The sequence below is a fragment of the Anabrus simplex genome, chromosome 6 (assembly GCF_040414725.1).
Source record: "Anabrus simplex isolate iqAnaSimp1 chromosome 6, ASM4041472v1, whole genome shotgun sequence".
Lineage (NCBI taxonomy): Eukaryota > Metazoa > Arthropoda > Insecta > Orthoptera > Tettigoniidae > Anabrus > Anabrus simplex.
Window position 1 is genome coordinate 205612741 of NC_090270.1, and position 19940 is coordinate 205632680.

At 39.3% G+C, this 19940-nt stretch overlaps 1 protein-coding gene across 1 annotated transcript in view; it reads left to right on the forward strand.

The window, feature by feature from the left end:
* Positions 1 to 19940, forward strand: part of LOC136875936 (anillin-like) — a 332763-nt gene that overhangs the window by 61465 nt on the left and 251358 nt on the right. Inside the window, exons 2-4 of the mRNA XM_068228263.1 lie at positions 1858 to 1990; positions 2082 to 2294; positions 17477 to 17667. Of these exons, the coding sequence (XP_068084364.1) occupies positions 1858 to 1990; positions 2082 to 2294; positions 17477 to 17667 (537 nt within the window). The remainder of the gene's footprint in view (positions 1 to 1857; positions 1991 to 2081; positions 2295 to 17476; positions 17668 to 19940) is intronic.

A 19940-nucleotide genomic window follows, 5' to 3' on the forward strand; every position in this document is an offset into this window, starting at 1 on the left:
AGTTTACGGTAACAAAAAGAAGTAGCATGGAGTCTGGTGTTGTGTTTGTGAAGGATGACATTGTTGATTAGTGTCCATTTTCTGTCCATGTGCATGCACTGGTTAGTTACTGCATGCGACACGTCAATCCAGACACTAATATGTCTTTTGGATTCTTTCACATTCGTGTTGAAATGTAGTTGCCAATCTCTCAACAGTTCGATATGGATGGACATTATTCCCCATGGCTTGCATAAGCTCTCTATGACATTCTTTGGCATTGTGATCCCAGCAAACAGCCATTTACACATACACATGCTGTTCTTGCCTCCATTCTGAATGGCACCTGAAATCACTACTGCAGTCCAATTGCTTTGTACGTGGTGTTTATACAACACACTGCCATCTCGTTTTGTGTTCATGAACTTTGAATGTCATGCTTTTCAGGACATATGACCATTGTATGGTAGCACTGTACAAATGTGAAGAAAAAACAGTTGCCATGATCCCAATCCTTGTCTTATTAATTATGACATTTTTCATTCTATCTGCATCAATAGACGAGGGGTTGGGACTTGACCCACCCCAAAGAAGTTAGGCTTGAGCATGTCTGCACGGGAAGAAAAAGGGGAGGGAAGGTAGTGAGCTGACAATGAATAGAGAAGGTGTGACGTACATAGTGGAAGTGTGTGGCAGGCCATGCGTTGGGTCTGGTTTCCGCCAGTCTGGCTTGTTACACATGGTAGGGAAGGAATACATTGTCAGCAAGTGTAGGTGAGATAAGAGATCAGTTCTCACGTGGCGAGGCTGTTGGCTGCTGTCGACGGGTTGGTGGGCATGTATTCCATACCAGGGCTGATGCAGCGACCAGTCTACTAAATTTTTTAGGTGGTAGGTAGGAGTAGGTAATGAGGGTAGTTTGTAGTGCGGTGGCTTCCTGCACGTATGCTGGCTGCCCGCGTACGTGGGGGATGATATTGAGTAGATGTAGAGGGAGTTAATTTAGTTAAGTTGTTTTAGGAGAGATGTATTGCCTATTGTTTGTTTGTTTCTTGTTTCGCTCTGTCTTTATTACCTGTAAGCCGATGGTGTACACTAGGGTGGGTAATAAAGATATGTATGTATGCATCAATAGACACTGCCATTAGCTGAAATTTAACAGAATGGTGCCACTCCCAGTGTTAAATAAAGATGCGATTGACAATCATGACTGATGAATGACTGGGCGAGTTGGCTGTGCGGTTAGAAACTTGCAGCTGTGAGCTTGCATCCAGGAGATAGTGGGTTCGAACTCCACTGTCAGCAGCCCTGAAGATGGTTTTCCGTGGTTTCCCATTTTCATTCCAGGCAAATGCTGGGGCTGCACCTTAATTAAGGACACAGCAGCCACTTCCTTTCCACTCCTAGGCTTATTCTATCATTGTCGCCATAAAACCTAATTGTGTCGGTGCGACATAAAGCAAATAAAAAACCTTCTAATGAATTAATTGGACAAAGCTCTTATTAAAACAGCGTTGCATGTTTGCCCTCCTGCCAGTTTTTAGTTTTTTTTTTTTTTTTTTTTTTTTTTTTTTTTTCCTTCAGTTTGCTTCTATTTCTAGAGCTTAGATAAAACTATTTCCAGATATGATAGTGAAGTGTATTGTCGGCTTGAATTTGGGAGATAGTGGATTTGAACCCCACTGTTGCTAGACCTGAAGAAGAGTTTCTGTTGTTTCCTATTTTCTGTACCTCAGTTCATGCCACAGCTGCTACCTTTCCAGTCCTAGTCCTCACCATAAGACCTGTCTGTGTCAGTGTGACATTTAAAAAGCAAAAAAATAAATAAATTATGAAGTGTTTTGTTTATTTAAAATGATTTCTTCTTTATTTAACTAGAGAATGTTGGAACGTGCTCGGGCACGTAGACAGAAACTTGATAGTCAGCTGTCAAATGTTGGCCATGACGTTGCAAAGAAACGGTATCCTCTTCAAGAAACTCAAACCCAGTCGTTAAAGGTAACTACTGAAGGTAAGCCCAACATTTTATACTGTGTGGTTTCTCGTGATACACAATTCATATTATCATTATTTAATCTATGAATTATTTTTGTTTTTTATAGTGGAAGTAACGCTGAGAAAGCCACAGGTAATGGCTGAAGTAAGCATAAGTCCTACAAAAGTCGTGTATGGTGGACAGGAATTAAAAGAGAAAGAAGCTGAGCCTTCCGACAAGAAAAATAGTGAACTCTGTGATGAGAAGGAGAATACTGAGAGTGATTCAATTAGAGATGGAGTTCGCTCTCAGTTACGCAGACTTGGTGAACTGTATTCTGGTGAGAAATTATTTGATGCTAGTGATATAAAACCTACTTCTTTTTATGTATTGTAGTAAGATTATTGTAGGCCTGTGTTTTAGTAATTTTGCATATTTCAGAAATTTTTAAATTATAGCATTCATACTAGTAACGGTATTTGAGTCTTTCCCTAATATTGTTTGATATTGCAGAAGAAAGTTAACACTTTTCTTGGATAACAGCACAGATAAACTGACACGCACTAATGCTAGTTCAATGTGACATTTTTCTTCCATTTCAAAATTTAAACTTCTCTTGTAGGGCCTAATTGAAAGATAGGAGTTTCTGAATATTTTAAAACTTTTTTCGAGTCTCTTTCTCAAACACATAGCTTCCAAAGAAAGAAAAACTAGAAGTAGATCTACTTAATAGTGTTTATGCTGGACTGAGTGGCTCAGATGGTTGAGGTGCTTGCCTTCTAACCACAACTTGTCAGGTTCGATCCTGGCTCAGTCCGGTGGTATTTGGAGGGGCTCAAATACTTCAGCCTCATGTTCGTAGATTTACTGGCACGTAAAAGAACTTCTGCAGGACTTCCGGCACTTCGGCATCTCTGAAAACCGTACAAGTAGTTGGTTGTATGTAAAGTCAATAACATCATCACTGTCGGCAGCCCTGGATTTCTAATTTTCACACCAGGCTGCACCTTAAGGCCGCGGTCACTTCCTTCTGAGTCCTAGCCTTGTTCTATCCCATTGTCGCCTCAAGACCTGGTTGTGTTGGTGTGACACACACACACACAAAAAAGAGAGCTATAAATGTGTGTGTTAAAAATAAGGATGATAAACCGTATTTGCTCGCATATAACTCTCATTTTTTTTGACAAAAAAGTTGTGAATATTTTCAGTGCGTGATATATGTGGGGATTTGTGTGCAAAATGTCTTATTCCCAAAAAAACCCCATAAAATTTGCATTAAGCGATAGAAACAAGACATTTGACATACTTACCCTATTCGTTGTCACTGCCTTCAGTCTCCGAGTTATTCTCCCGTGCATCATTCTGGTCACCATCCCATACTGCATCATTCTGACTTCAGTCCAACGCATGTGCAATGCCTGTCTTCAAGAAACTCTTCACCATAATATCTGTCGACATCATTACCCTTGCCCGCATAACCCACTCACACAAGAGTTCGACTGCCTCTTTATTTTGCCTGCTGGCGTCAGCTCATGCTCCCCTCCTGCCATCCATTCGATGTACAGTTTACATATGTTGTCCTTAAAAGGCTTCTTGAGGGAAACATCTAAGGGCTGTAGACAATGTGTGAGTCTACCAGTAATTATGAGATCAGTTTTCATTTTGTGAAGACATTTCTTTGTGTCTTCCATTAAGTGTGCGCGGAAACTGTCCCTCACTAGCATTGCTGGGTGTCGAAGCAGTGCCCCTGGCCGTTCTCTTCACGCCGTACGGATCAGTCGTGGACAAGAGCTGTATCCATCTATCCTTTCGCTTGAACCCGTACATGAATGCCTTTGGGAAACTTTGCTTTAGGTACTGTTTTTTTTTTGAAAATAACGTACGGTGGTAATTTTCTTCCATCTGCGGTCATTACTAGCATGACAGTGCAGCGTTGTTTTTCACACCCAGTTGTACGTACAAGCACGCTAGATTCTCCCTTCTTGTTAATGGTGGTGTTGCATGGCATGTCGAAGTTTATCAGGGTTTGGTCTTCATTGCCAATTTGTGATAAGAGGTAATTGTTTTCCTTCTGCATTGCTATCACATGGCAATGAATGATTTTGTTGCTGAAATCGCTTGGCATTCTCTGGCAGGGAGATGTTCGCCTTCACAGACACAATCCCTTTCGTGTCGTGAATCTACGGATCCAACCCCAGCTCACTTTCAGAACCGAACACCTGATTCCTCCTTTGGTTGCTAGTTTGCACTGTTTGAAATGTAGCATCTCGTGCGAGATACTCAAGCCATCATTTCACAGCTCTGTAACGTAATGAAGCAACTTATCTTCCAGCTCAGCAAACTTACCAGTTTTTGGCCCTCTGAGTGCCTTGCGTGTTCGGTTGGTGGTTGCTAGCACGGTACGCCAGTAGTGAACATTAAACTCAGTAACACTGAATTCTCGACCGTTAGCTCTGCTCTTCAGCATATTTTATCAATGAGTTTAAACCCAGCTGTATAACTCCCATGTTTCTCCATAACTTAAAGATCCACCTAGGGCCGGTTTGACCATCTGCTAGTAGACTGGCTGGCAACTGCGCGGGAGGTAAACTACCTGGGGGTGTAAATCAGCTGGTACTTTGGCTTGAATGTAACAACCTCCGTGCAAGCGCTAGGTGGTTACCCGGAGTTATACACAGATATACGGGGTTGGCTAGACTGATTTTCAGCGACTTCTCACTTTCGAGTGAGGTGCTATCTATCGTTAGATGTATGAAACTCATTTCGATTGTCTTATTTTCCTGTGCTTGCATCTGCTGATTATCACCAAAAAGCCTAATAAGGGGAGTCTTAAGAGTTATGGATGATTTATGTCAAGCTTTCGTGATTTTTAATCTATGAGCTTCAAAATCAATATCTAATTGGGCTTAAAATTTCGATATTACATTTTCTTACACCAGTTATAACCTGTCATGTAAGGCAGCGTTTTGGAAAGTATTCTCGTAGTAGATTCATCAAGTTGCTTGCTCCGTAATAGAAGTACGCAGGTTCTCTTCATCTTTTTAATTTACATTTAAAAATTTATTTTTGTTCCCCGCCGTTCTCTCTTTTATGCGCTTCTATATACAGTACGTACACACACAGCTTCCTTATGGACTTACTGCCTTTGAGCATTCTATCTGCTGGCTTCTGTGCATTGATTAAGTATCTCCACGATCCTCTATTTGCAACTAGCTCATTGACCATGTTTAGTTCCATATGCTTCCATTTATTGATAATGCATTTCATTCTAATGTTTAACTTTATGAAGATAAAGTTGGAAGATGCTGTAAAAATAAAGAACTAATCGAGGTAAATATCCATTCATAGGAAGAGGAATTTGGCAATGGAATAGTTTCCAGTTTCTTTGAAATCATTTACGAGAAGACTAGGTAAACAACTGATAGGGAATCTGCTACCTGGGCAACAGTCCTATATGCTATATGCTTTACTACTACTATGATGATTGGAATTAATAATGACATTGCTTTTTATAAGTACCATACATATAAAGCATTTTCCTAGTAGACATAATATTGTGATTAAACATTTCAATGAATATTTTAACAAAAGAATGTATGAAAGGAGGCATACAGATGAATACAACACTGATAATGAAAATAAAAAAATATTCTGCATAATGAAGACTCTAACCTGCATACCTCATATTATGAAGTGGGCACGATAGTCATTACGCTACGAGAATGCTTAGTGTAATTGAGATACATATAGTAAGTAACTTACACCTAGTGTCTGAAAACTGAAAAATCAAAATTAGAAAATTAAAAGTCCATTTGAAATGAATTCCAAATATATTTTGCTTTTATATCATTGTCATGTTTTTTTGCGAAAGCTTGACGTATAAAATGTGTTCCCGACGTCGATGCGAGAGACTGGTGTGACTGTTGAAACTGAAGGGAAGCATTAATGTTCAAAATCCTGCAATACTATATCGATCATTGTTACGGTATCATGCTTTTAAGCTGTATGTCACCAGAAATACAGGTAATAATGTTCAGGTCTCAAATCTTGCCTGGCAGGTAAAGTCTTATCGGGCCCTCGAAGTGGCCAATAAATTACGTGTTGGGTAAGTAACCACGATTTATATTGCCGATAGCGCTACCTGGGAGTGGTTGAACAGATATATCCTTTTACGCGGAGGGCAAGTGTTGCTTTACCCGTAGGTGGTAGAACCGGCCTCTACACAAGAAAACTTAACTACCGGGTGAGTTGGCCGTGCAGTCAGGGCGCGCAGCTGTGAGCTTGCATCCGGGAGATCGTGAGTTCAAGCCCCACTGTCAGCAGCCCTTATGATTGTTTTCCTTGGTTTCCCATTTTCACACCAGGCAAATGCTGGGGCTGTACCTTGATTAAGGCCATGGCTGATCCCTTCCCACTCTTAGGCCTTTCCTATCTCATCGTCGCCATAAGACCTATCTGTGTTGGAGCAATGTCCTCTCTTATACCACTCTTCTTACACTCCTCATGCTTTTACGAGCTGCATGTAAACATGTCAAGGAAATGTAAATATTGCTTGAGATTATCAATAGACAGAATACAAAAGAAAGTTGTCAGAACATAGTACCTTGAACTCTCCTTAATGGTCGTGCCAAGATTTGGTGCCATTTTCGGTCTAGAAGCCGGTCAAAGAATAAGGAAATGAAGCATCTCTCAGAGCAACTCTGGCTAGTGTCGTTCATATTTTGAAGATCGCTTACAGGGACTCTGGCACTAAGAGAGTTAAAGGTACAACGTTTACATGACAGAAATACATGATTAAGTATACATTAACAGAAATGTTGCTAGGTCAATGAATGAATGTCCATTTTATGTAAATGCCTTGTGTGGGAAACTTGTTGTGCCCATAACATTCGTCTCTCTTATGTAACGATAAAACGTGAAGTATATAGTTAACCTGACACATATAAAACTTGTTTTTAGAAAATATAGATAAAAATTCTTAAAATACCGGAAATGACATTTTGTTGAAAAAATAGGTCATAATCTTACTATATTTGTACAATCCAATAAGGTCTTACATTTGTCACATAAAATGTTAGCTGTATTGAAAGTTATGGATATGTAAAGATTGAATCTTATCTTGAAAATAACATGTTTTTAAAATAACTATATGAAATTATTAATGTCGAAAAAAGTATTTGCTGTCTTTGGTTAGATGTAGTTGGTATAAGTGAAGTATGTTGGCAGGAAGAACAGGATTTTTGGTCAGACGACTACCGATTTATCAACACAAAATCAAACAGGGGAAATGCAGGTGTTGGTTTAATGATGAATAAGAAAATAGGGCAGTGGGTAAGGTACTACGACCAGCATAATGAAAGAATTATTGTCGTCAAGATAGACACCAAACCAATGCCCACCACAATAGTGCAGGTCTATATGCCTAGTACCTCAGCGGATGATGAGGATATCGAAAAAATATGTGAAGAGATTGAAGATTTAATACAATATTTGAAAGGTAAATCTAATTGTGATGGGAGACTAGAATGCAGTAGTAGGCCAAGGAAGAGAAGATAATACAGTAGGAGAATTCAGATTGGGACAAAGGATCGAAAGATGAAATCGGCTGGTTGAATTCTGCACTGATCATAATTTAGTCCTTGCCAATACTTGGTTCAAACACCACAAACCACGGCTCTATACGTGGACGAGATCTGGAGACACTGGAAGGTATCAAATAGACTTCATTATGATTAGGCAGAGATTCATAAACCAGGTGTTGGATTGCAAAACTTTCCCAGGAGCAGACGTGGACTCTGACCACAACTTGTTGGTCATTAAATGCCATCTGAAGTTGAAGAAATTGAAGAAAGGAAAGAATGCAAAAAGATGGGATCTAGACACGTTGAAAGAAAAGAGTGTGAGGGATTGTTTCAAGGAACATGTTGCAAAAAGACTAAATGAAAAGGCTGAAGGAAACACTATAGAGGAAGACTGGAGAGTCATGAAAAATGAAGTCAGTAGGGCTGCTGAAGAAATGTTAGGAAGGAAGAAAAGATCAACTAAGAATCAGTGGATAACTCAGGAGATACTAGAGCTGATTGATGAATGACAAAAATACAAGAATGTTAGAAATGAAGAGGGCAGAAAAGAATACAGGCGATTAAAGAATGAAGTAGATAGAAAGTGGAAGGTAGCTAAGGAAGAATGGCTGAAGGAGAAGTGCAAGGATGTCGAAGGCTGTATGGTCCTGGGAAAGGTAGATGCTGCATACAGGAAAATCAAGGAGACCTTTGGAGAAAGGAAATCGAGGTGTTTGCATATTAAGACCTCAGAGGGAAAGCCACTTATAGGGAAAGAAGACAAAGCAGAAAGATGGCGGGAACATATCCAACAGTTGTATCAAGGTAAAGATGTAGATTATTTGGTTCTGGAACAAGAAGAGGCTGTTGATGCTGATGAAATGGGAGACCCATTTTTGAGGTCAGAGTTTGACAGAGCTGCGAGTGACCTAAATAGGAACAAGGCGCCTGGAATTGATGACATTCGCTCTGAATTGCTGACTGCCTTAGGAGAAACCAGCATGGCAAGGTTATTCCATTTAGTGTGTAAGGTGTATGAGACAGGAGAAGTGCCATACGATTTTCAGCAAAATGTTGTTATACCTATTCCCAAGAAAGCCGGTGCTGACAGGTGTGAAACCTACCGCACCATTAGTTTAGTATCTCATGCCTGCAAAATTTTGACACTTACTATTTACAGAAGAATCGAAATACAAGTTGAAGCTGAGTTGGGAGATCAACAATTTGGCTTTAGAAGAAACGTAGGAATACGTGAAGCAATCCTGACTTTACGTCTGATCTTAGAGGATCGAATCAAGGACAAGCCCACGTACATGGTATTCGTAGATCGAGAAAAGGCATTTGATAATGTTGATTGGACCAAGCTATTTAAGATTCTGAAGGTGATTGGGATCAGATACCGAGAACGAAGAATTATCTACAATATGTTTTAAAATAAGTCTGCAGTGATAAGAATCGAGGGCTTTGAAAAAGAAGCAGCAGTCAAGAAAGGAGTGAGGCAAGGCTGCAGTTTGTCCCCCCTCCTTTTCAGTGTTTACATACAACAGGCAGTAAAAGAAATCAAAGAGGAATTTGGAAAGGGAATCACAATCCAAGGAGAGGAAATCAAAACCTTGAAATTTGCTGATGATATTGTTATTTTATCTGAAACTGCAGAAGATCTCGAAGCAGCTGAATGGTATGGGCGACGTCTTGGGTAAGGAGTACAAGATGAAAATAAATATGTCCAAAACAAAAGTAATGGAGTGCAGTCGAACGAAGGCAGGTGATGCAGGAAATATTAGATTAGGAAATGAAGTCCTAAGGGAAGTAGGTGAATATTGTTACTTGGGTAGTGAAATAACTAACGATGGCAGAAGTAAGGAGGACACAAAATGCAGACTAGCACAAGCAAGGAAGAGCTTTCTTAAGAAAATAAATTAGCTCACTTCAAACATTGATGTCGGAATTAGAAAGATGTTTTTGAAGACTTTCGTGTGCAGCGTGGCATTGTATGGAAGTGAAACATGGATGATAACTAGCCCAGAAAGAAAGAGAATAGACGCTTTTGAAATGTGGTGTTACAGAAGAATGCTGAAGGTGAGATGGATAGATCGAATCACGAATGAAGGAATACTGAATCGAATTGGTGAGAGGAGATCGATTTGGCTAAATTTGGCGAGAAGGGATAGAATGATAGGACACATCTTAAGACACCCAGGACTTGTTCAGTTGGTTTTTGAAGGAAGTGTAGGGGGTAAGAACGGTAGGGGTAGACCAAAGTATGAATATGACAAACGGATTAGAGCAGATGTAGGATGCAATAGTTACGTAGAAATGAAAAGGTTAGCCTAGGATACGGTGGCATGGACAGCTGCATCAAACCAGTCTATGGACTGATGGCTCAAACGCATGTGGTGGAGTTATTTGCATTCATCTGGGTTTTCAGTATCACTGGCTGTATTGCTCAGTTAAGACAGAGTTAACCACGCCTCCGAGGTCATGTTTTAGGGAAGGTGAAATACGTATGATTGTAAGTACAGTTTGCTTTTTTAAAAATTTTCACTCTAGGGGGAGAAAGCCAACGAGTGACAGATTGTCTCTTGGAATTTCTCTTCTATCAGTGCAGAAAGTTAAAGCGGAAAATGCAAAAAATTTGTGTGCCGATTTATCGATCCCATCTAAGGGAAAAAGGACATAGAGCGGGCGGCCGTGTATTCAAGTGGATCAGTTCACTATTGGAGTAATTCGCAGGTCTATTGAAGACTTCTTTCTGGCGAAACTGTTTGCAACTATTATCCGATCTTGAAAAAAATATGCCGGACTTCCCGATTATGTCATGTACAAAGCTTCGTCAACTGATAATAGGCATGAGTTTTAGGTTAAAAAATATTAAACATAAAGCCTGTCCTTATGGAATAAGTGTATGTTTCTGCTTCACGGTGTGCATTTTTAAGAAAAATACAACGGCTCAGAGAAAGTGGGTATAAAGTTTATTACACAGATCAGACTTGGTGCGGGTCAAAATCACTTGGTTAAATATGCCTGTCAAGAAAACGTAATAGAGGCATTGAATTGTAATTCCTCAAATTAAGACTACTATCGTGGTCATTTACAGGAGGTTTTTGGATGGAGAGGGGGGGGCTTTAGAACCCCATCTGGTGCCAGAAAACGTGTAATTATACTACATGTAGTAAGTAGTGAAGACGGCTTTTTGGAAGGGATGGAACTCTGCTTTGTAGGAAAGAAAGGGACTGGAGACTATCACAAGGAGATGAATTCTCAGCATTTTAAGGAATGTTTTTGCAAGATTTTTATGAAACTTCCACCGAAGTCGGCTATTGTGATTGATCAGGCACCTTGCCATACAATGCTTGACCCAGAAATTAAAAAAACCAACGATGGCTTGGCTGAACACTAATATTATTCCCTGAATAGAGAAAAGAAATATTTATCTGTCTCCCGATGCCTCCAACTTCAGTATATTGACAAAAGCCACTATGAGTGATCACGCTAAGCCTTATTTTGGAATTCCGCAAAAGAGACTTGACCAACTTACGAAAGAATTGCATCAAGATGTTGAATTGGTGTGGTTGGCTGTCGCGCATTGCGAGTTAAATGTCATAGAACTTGTGGGCTTATGTGAAAAATAAAAGAGCAAATAGCAAGTGCACAAGAAAAAGGGAAACGTAAAAATGTAATCAGAGATCTGTGCGAGGAAACTTTACATTCCGTGACACCTTTGGGAAAAGTGTGTAATGCCCGTACAAAAAATTGAGAATCATTATTGGGAGAAAGATTGTCTTTCAGAAAATACGTTAATGACACAGCCTCCAAATTATTGATCTTGAGGACTCTGATTCCTGACGTGACGATGATAATTTCCACTTCAGTGATGATATATCGGAGTAGATGAATAAATGACTTATACAAACAGATGCTTGCATTGTAAATAAGAACCATTATTCAGTACTGTATATACATTGTACATAATATTCGAAATCTACAAAATACGAAAAAACAAAAACAATTCTATAAAAATAAAATGAAAACATTTTTAAAGCTACTGTTGGAGGTCCAAAGCCCTCATGTGAAAATCTGATGGGAAATGTAAAAACTGTACATATGAGACAAGTCAATTAGAAACTTCCACTAATGTAGCACATGACCGCCACAATATAAGTGAACACATTCAGGCTTGCGCTAACTGGCATTATCTGTTAGTTGTACTACCCCTGGCGAAAGCAATCTGATTTCACACCGGAGAGCCTATCGCTCGCTGTCAAATAAAAATTGATATAAAATACAGAAGTCATTGTACGTTTTTGGTATAAAACTATTTGAAACAAAAAACTTCAAACCTTTCTGGTGAATTCAATCTCGATTTCGGAAGACCACCCACAAAAACAATAACTTTTTTTGCCAAAGTGTGTAAAGTAATTGAACTTCAGAAATATATTTATGATAATGCATTCCATAATCCACCAAAATTTTATGAAAACCAGACAGTGCATTTTCATGTAATGGTACTACAAAGTTGTTTACAAAAAAACGGGCAAGAAAACAGGTACTTTTTGCAATATGCCTAATATAACTTTCACAAGAAACATAATAAAAATATGCAAATACCACCAAAGAGCATAGAATAGAACAAGCTTTACGACATTGTGATTATATTTTAGATTGGTGGACTGGTTCATATTTTATTAGCGTTTAAACTCGACCGCACATACTTTCTGTGCCGACAATAGGTGTGATTTTTCAGTTGCGCCTGGCGGGAAGTACGATATTCTCAAACATGTGCAAACTAAAACATAAGAAGAGTGTCCAGTGTGTAGAAAGCATGCAGAAACCGAACATTTCATGTAAAAACCAAGATGTAAATTCTGTGATGAATGCCGAGGCTTTATTTACGTCATTTATTGTAGAACATAACGTGCCTGTAAATTGTGCCCACCACGCGGAGCCATTGTTTCACAAAATGTTTCCTGATACGGAAATGGCTAAACGATATGGGTGTGCTAGAATGAAAACAGCGACTATCATTGCAGAAATGTGCGTGGAACGAAGGGCAAAAATTGTATCACATATGCACATGAATGCATTTTCTGGTGCTACTGATGCTAGCAATAAAATCGACTTGAAAATATATCCTATTGTAACATTTTTTAAGCCTGAACTCGGTGAAATTCAGAATTGTCTACTCTCTGTGCCTAATTTAGAAGGGGGTGCTACTGGAGCTAACATTGCCAATCTTTTGCTCTCAACTTCTCAGGAATTCCGCATTCTTTTAATAAACTCTCTAGCTCTTGGTGCTGATAATGCTCTAGTAATGGTAGGATTAAAGAATGGTGTGGCAGGATGTTTGAAGAGGGAAAATAGTAACATAATCATGATAGGCTGCTCTTGTCACCTACCTTATTTATCTTTTTTTCAGAGAAGGGTGCGGCGTGCTTGCCTGTAAATGTACATGAAAGTATATTGAATGATAAGAATGTCATTTTTGGTCCGTATTGAACTGAGATTACAATTAAATTAATAATATGTACTATGGTTCCACCTATGAATGCAATAACACTTAGTAACGCAAGGTTACATCACAAGTCGAACACAAATGGTACCGGTTTCGACCCCAGATCTGGGTCATCATCAGCTGATCGTTCAAAAAGTACAAGATAAAAGCAACGCACAGATGAATAACAAGTAACGTAGAAGATATAAAGATTTTTTCAAGACAGAATTTCGTGTGGAGCTATATGACACTTGAGTATAAAGCACTAGGTTTTAAATATCTTTAAAATCTTGATGTGAAGATGAATAAATAGCTCGATGTTAAATCTTATAATTGTATGTTTGATATATTAAGATGCAAATAGCTAGTTGTCTTGTTATGCAGAAAAATTGAAATTAAACACCATTGTGAAGAGAAATAAGTGAAACAAAGTGCAGTATAGGAACAATTGAGAATCACAGTTGACAAACAAAGGTATCACTAAGATAAATGCTAGAGTAGTTCTTGAGGTAACGAAGATATCAATTTGAGTTCATATTGTTCTGAACCCTGGTTGATTTTAATTCCCAGTTCGATGCGGAAATAGAAAGGCATAATGAGAGTAATAACAGCCAATTTAGGTGAGGTAAAGATTTTAAAGGTCATGAATTGATCGAGAAAACTCACGTTGCACAGTGTAATACAGTGAGGAGCTGAATTTGGAAATGTGTAAGAGAGCGAAAAGGGAAAGAGGAGAAAGGGAGAGGGGAAGGAGATGGTGGGGAAGAGTGAAAGGAGGAAAGGTGAATGAACTTAAGGCGGGGCAGGTGGGTGAGGTAATGGGGGTAAAAGATGTGGATGGGTACTATGCAAGGCGTGGAAAGTCAAATTTGAGTTTAAAGATTTAACTCTTTTAAAAATGAAGAAAATAAAATTGAAAATATTTGGTTTTCCTGAAATGTCGTTTAAATTGAAATTAGGATTAAAATACTGGTCAAGATGAATGCAACAATTTTCGCTTGTGTTAAGTAGGGGGTCTTTGTTTATTATTTCAAGTATTTGCATATCCTGTTCTGTGTTGGTAAAATTATGTTTACCGGGCGAGTTGGCCGTGCGCGTAGAGGCGCGCGGCTGTGAACTTGCATCTGGGAGATAGTAGGTTCGAATCCCACTATCGGCAGCCCTGAAAATGGTTTTCCGTGGTTTCCCATTTTCACACCAGGCAAATGCTGGGGCTGTACCTTAATTAAGGCCACGGCCGCTTCCTTCCAACTCCTAGGCCTTTCCTATCCCATCGTCGCCATAAGACCTATCTGTGTCGGCGCGATGTAAAGCCCCTAGCAAAAAAAAAATTATGTTTAGAATCATGTATATGCTGTCCTACTGCAGAGAATCTATTGTAATTTAAAGCGTTAACATGTTCTGAATATCTGATAGTAAAATTACGCCTGGTCTGCCCGACATACGAAGAACTGCAGTTGTTGCATTTATGTCTGTAAACCCCTGATTTAGGAAAAACATCAGATTTGTTCACCAAGGTCGAGTTATGTAAGTTGCCTACATTCCTGTTGTTAGTTTTAAAAGTTACTTTTACATTGTGCTTTATGAAGATGTTGGTGACTTTAAAAACATCTTTATAAAAAGTAAAAGTGGAAAATGCAGAAGCGTTGAGTTTTCCTTTCGTTAAAGTGGAAGAAGACCACAGGGAAGACCAAGACAACGTTGGATAGAGGCTGTAAGATCAGATGTGGAGAAGAGAGGATACAAATGGGAGGATGTCCTGGATCAGAAGATGTATGAAGACACAAGGAGATGGCGAGCACTTGTACACCACACCCGCGAAACTAGAGTTGGGAAATGACGATGAAGATGATGATGATGATGATGAAAGTGGTTTTGGGACGGTGCTTGAATTTGTTAATTATGTGATCTATTAAAAAGTTGTTATAGCCGTTGAATTTAGCAATAGCACGGATAGTATTCAATTCATTTTTTAAATCTTTCTTAGACATAGGAATATTAAAGGCAAGAAAGACTAGGCTCTTGTAAGTTGCACGTTTGTGTGCTTGCGGATGTGAAGAGTCTTGTTGAATGTTGGTTGCTGTTTGCATGGGTTTTCTAAAAAAATGTGTAGGAAAGTGAGGAAGGATGTCTGTTAATGGTTAAATCTAAAAAATTTATAGCTTTGTTAGTTTCAGATTCGAGAGTAAATTTCAAATGAGAGTCAATGTTGTTGAGAAGAAAAAGTGTGGAAGCCGCGTTAGTAGTTTCTTCATTAATTAATAATAACTAGCGTATCATCGACATGTCTGGTCCAAAAGAGGATATTAGTAAAATCATTGCTATAAATTTTTGTGTATTCTAAGAAATCAAGATAGATCTCTGCCAAAATGCCCGAGGCCGGTGAGCCCATAGCTAAACCATTTTGCTGATATATACGAGGGCTATTTTTTTTTTCAAGGTCCGATCGGACGCGACAGTCAAACGCCCGCGAATATATGATGAACCGCTGCTCAGATGTGTTGCGCAACGTCTCTGAAATGACCGTTATGCGCCTCACCTCAGTCCCGTCAGTAGTGAACGTGCAGCGCGCTCGTAAACATGGCTACAACGATCGCTTCGCCCGCCAAGTGTGAAGTGCGCGGTGTAATTTGATTTCTTCAGGCAGAGGGGTGCAATGCAGCCGAAATTCATCGCCGAATAAGTCGTGTGTATGGTGAAACGTGCATGAGCGACAGCAAAGTGCGACAATGGTGCAGGAACTTTACAGCAGGGCGTACAGACCTCCATGATGCAGGCGGCCAGTGAAGGAAGCGTGTGTCAACCGATGATCTTGTTCAGCGTGTGGATCAGGCAATTCGAGAAAATCGTTGGTTCACAATTTCTGTGTTGAGTGCTTCGTTTCCTGAAATTTCCAGGTCAGCTCTACACAATTGTGAGTGAGACACTTCAGTACCGCAAACTTTGTGCGAGATGGGTTCCGAAGATGCTGTCTGACCGTCACAAAACACAGCGAATGGGCACCGCTTTAGCGTTTCTCCAGCGCTACCATGATGAAGGACCGGATGTTTTGAACAAATTTGTCACATGGGACGAGACATGGGTTCATTTTGAAACGGAAGAAACAAAAGAGCAATCCAAACAGTGGATGCATTCGCACTCCCCGAGTAAGCCAAAGAAATTCAAGCAAACATTCTCCAACAGAAAGTGTATGGCTACTGTGTTCTGGGACCGGAAAGGAGTTCTGTTGGTGGAATTCATGGAACGTGGTTCCACCATCACTGCAGCCGCATACTGTGCCACTATTCAACGTCTACGACGGGCAATTCAGAATAAGCGGAGAGGGATGTTGTCATCAGGCATTGTCCTCCTCCATGACAATGCTCGGCCGCACACTGCAGCAGCCACCACGAACCTCCTGCAGCGTTTCCAGTGGGACGTTTTCGATCACCCAGTATACAGTCTGGACCTGGCTCCATCAGATTTTCACCTCTTTGTTCACATGAAACGCTGGCTAGGAGGACAGCGTTTTGACACCTACGAGGCGCTGCAGACCGGCATACAAAGATGGTTGCAGGCGCACGTGGTGATGTTCTATCAAGAGGGCATTGACAAATTGGTACCACACTATGACAAATGTCTCAATCTGCGAGGCGACTATGTTGAAAAATAGGTGTGATGTATCAGTAAGTGTTACTAATAGAAAAGTGTCAAATTTGTACTGCTGTTTCATTTCGTGACCAAAGTGTCAAATTTGTACTGCTGTTTCATTTCGTGACCAATCGGACCTTGAAAAAAAAATAGCCCTCGTAGTATTGTCAGAGGTGAAAAAGTTATTATTAATGACCAACTTTAAAATAGAAATAAAGTCTTGAATTTCTAGTTTACTTAGGGGACTGTATTTAAGTTATTTTCGATGATGGGGAATAACTTTGAGGTCTGTATACTGGGGTACATATTTACGATGTCAAATGAATGGAGAGAATGATTTGGTTGGATGTCAAAGTTCTTCAGTTTTTCAATTAATGATTTTTGCCTAGAATCCGAGGTCTAGTGATGAGAGTAAGACTTACGTTTTAAAATCGAATTTGTGGTTTCTTCGGCTTAGCAGTTTAAGACCATTACCAAAGATGATAAGGATGGACAATTTGTCATGCAGATTGATTAAATTTATGGCTAAGTATATCATCTACACTATTACTCATGCTGTTGAATTAGAACAAATTAGAACAGATTAAATTTATGACTAGATATAATATCTACGCTTGTACTCATATCATCAAATTAGAACAAATTTTGGTGAAAGAAATTAATCACGTTAAAGGTATGATTAAATAATTCTGAACTCCAGTGTTTGTACAGAGTAATTTGATAAGTAAATGGTCATAGTATGCACATATCCTGTGAAGTGTATTATTATTATTATTATTATTATTATTATTATTATTATTATTATTATTTATAATGTATTTTTTGTTACTTTTGTTTTAGATACTCAGATATCTTCTCCCATTCATCGAACTGAATTAAAGTTTGCCTGTGAAGATAAACAGGAGGTGAAGCACGGTAAACCTGCAGTTCGTGTGGCAAGGTTTCAAGCCCTTGCTCAGAGTATTAATCAATGGGAAGATGATCTTAGTCATCCTCAGTTACCCAGATCTGGAGAGATTACTAGCCCAGAGGTGAGTTGTTTTATATAATAGCTCAATTTGTAGTTGAATCACATTAAGCTGAACACTGAATTGAAAGCCATGCGTGATAGAAGAGTCTTGCCTGGGATGATTCGCGGCTCATTTTTTATTTCATCTGACCCAGGATATTCCAGGTTTGCCAGATGACACAATAACATACAGGGGAACTATTCCACAATCTTTCATAACATGGCTACAGATGTATAAACTGTCAAGAAATCTGCAAGATGAGATAGTCATCTTAGTACAGTAGAACCTCGATAATTCAAAATCTGTTAATTCAAAATCCTGCCAAATTCAAAGACACCCTCATTCCCGGAAACATGAGGTATGGTTTTGCATGTTATTTTAATAGGTTAATTCGAAATACAGATGATTCATAATTCGAAAAACAATGTTGGTCCCATTACTGTAATTAAGACTTTAAATTCAAAACAGCCTTTACATTAAAAAATAGTATTTTACAGAGTAATTTAAATTCAAAATTTATCCGCGTCACGATAGAACATGTCTTCCGGAATGTGCAGGGGTAGCTTTCCGCACCTTCACTCACTTCGGTGTGTCTACATTCTGCTTCATATTTGCTAAGTTCGAGTGAAATCGTAATTCTATTGTATTCAGTGTTTTAAGGAACGCCACAATATTTCGTATCAGGCAATGTGCAGAGAAGCAGAAACTGCGAACACTGGCGATGCCAACAGTTGGCGAAAGAGCGTGGCTCATATAACCAGTTCGTACGCGCCGATCAATGTTGTCAGTGCCGATGAAACTGCATTTTTTTAATGCCGAGCCCAAACGGACTTATGGTTTTAAAGGAGAGAAGTGCCATCCGGGAAATCATTCAAGGGTGGGGGTGATTGTATTGTGTTGCAGTGCACACGGAAGCGAGAGACATCCTGCCCACGTCATCGGAAAGTTTGATAAGCCACGATGTTTTCCGTGCAGTTACAAGGGATCTAAAAATGCAAACGGTACAGTAATCCAAGAAAGGGCAATAATATCAACACTTTTGAAGTAGAACTTAAGAGGACTGAAAAGCTTGGACAGTTCCTACCAAGAAATCGACAAACCAAAGGGTTGATTAAAGTGATCCTATGTAGTCTCAAAAGAAGAAGAATCCACGAAATAAAGCATTTGCACAGGGGAGCCGGCATAATTTGTCCTCATCTTTGAATTATGTTGTTTTTTGCTTTCGTTGTGTGGGGTTATGTTTGCCAGTGATTTATTCAAGTCCGTTATTTGAATAATGTAAATACACCGTGTTGGATACATTTTGGATTTTTTTCCATGGTGTTTTCTGTGAATCAAGGTTAACTGCGTGCAGTAACGGGTCTTAGAATATTTTGTCAGGTGGCAAGGGTTGGCAATTCTGAATTACGAGTTGCCGGTTAATTCAAAATCACTTAATTCGAAGTCCGATTTTTGTGTGTCAACGGCTTTGAATTAACGAGGTTTAACTGTAATCAAGTACTCAGTCTCGATTCTTCTCCATAATTTATATGGAATTCATAGCATTTAACATGGTCAGTTGTAACCTACATTATTTTTAAACCGGGCGAGTTGGCCGTGCAGTCAGGGGTACGCGGCTGCGAGCTTGCATCTGGGAGATAGTGGGTTCGAATCCCTCTGTCGGCAGCCCTGAGGATGGTTTTCCGTGGTTTCCCATTTTCGCACCAGGCAAATGCTGGGGCTGTACCTTAATTAAGGCCACAGCTGCTTCCTTCCAACTCCTAGGCCTTTCGTATCTCATTGTCGCCATAAAACCTATCTGTGTCTGTGCGACATAAAGCAACTAGCAAATAGCATTATTTTTAAGATTAGTCTGACTTATTGTTCAAAAATGTTTCATATTTGCTCAAAGTTTTTACTGTTTTTCATTTCCTTGCCAGCATAGTGAGTTTCTTTGAGTGGGTAAGATCTGATGTGTTTATCAAATTAATTACATTTTCAGAAATTCTGGTTATGCGTGGATTTGTTCCACACATGTCCTTTGGTATTTGACCTTTAATTAGTAATAGGTAAATACAGAAAACAAGTTTCTGTGATACGGCATGAAGACAGAGAAAAACATGTTTGTAGACACTAACCCATCCACCACTTGAAATAGCATAGTAAGCAAAGGAATATAGTTTCTTGACACTACCGATTTCACAGACAACTTTTCTTGCCCTCCTTTTCGTATGTCACCTGCTGCAATTAACCCTTGTAGATACATATCCTGACTGTTTTTGTTGCCAGTGTTTAGAAAGTTTGAAATTATCAAG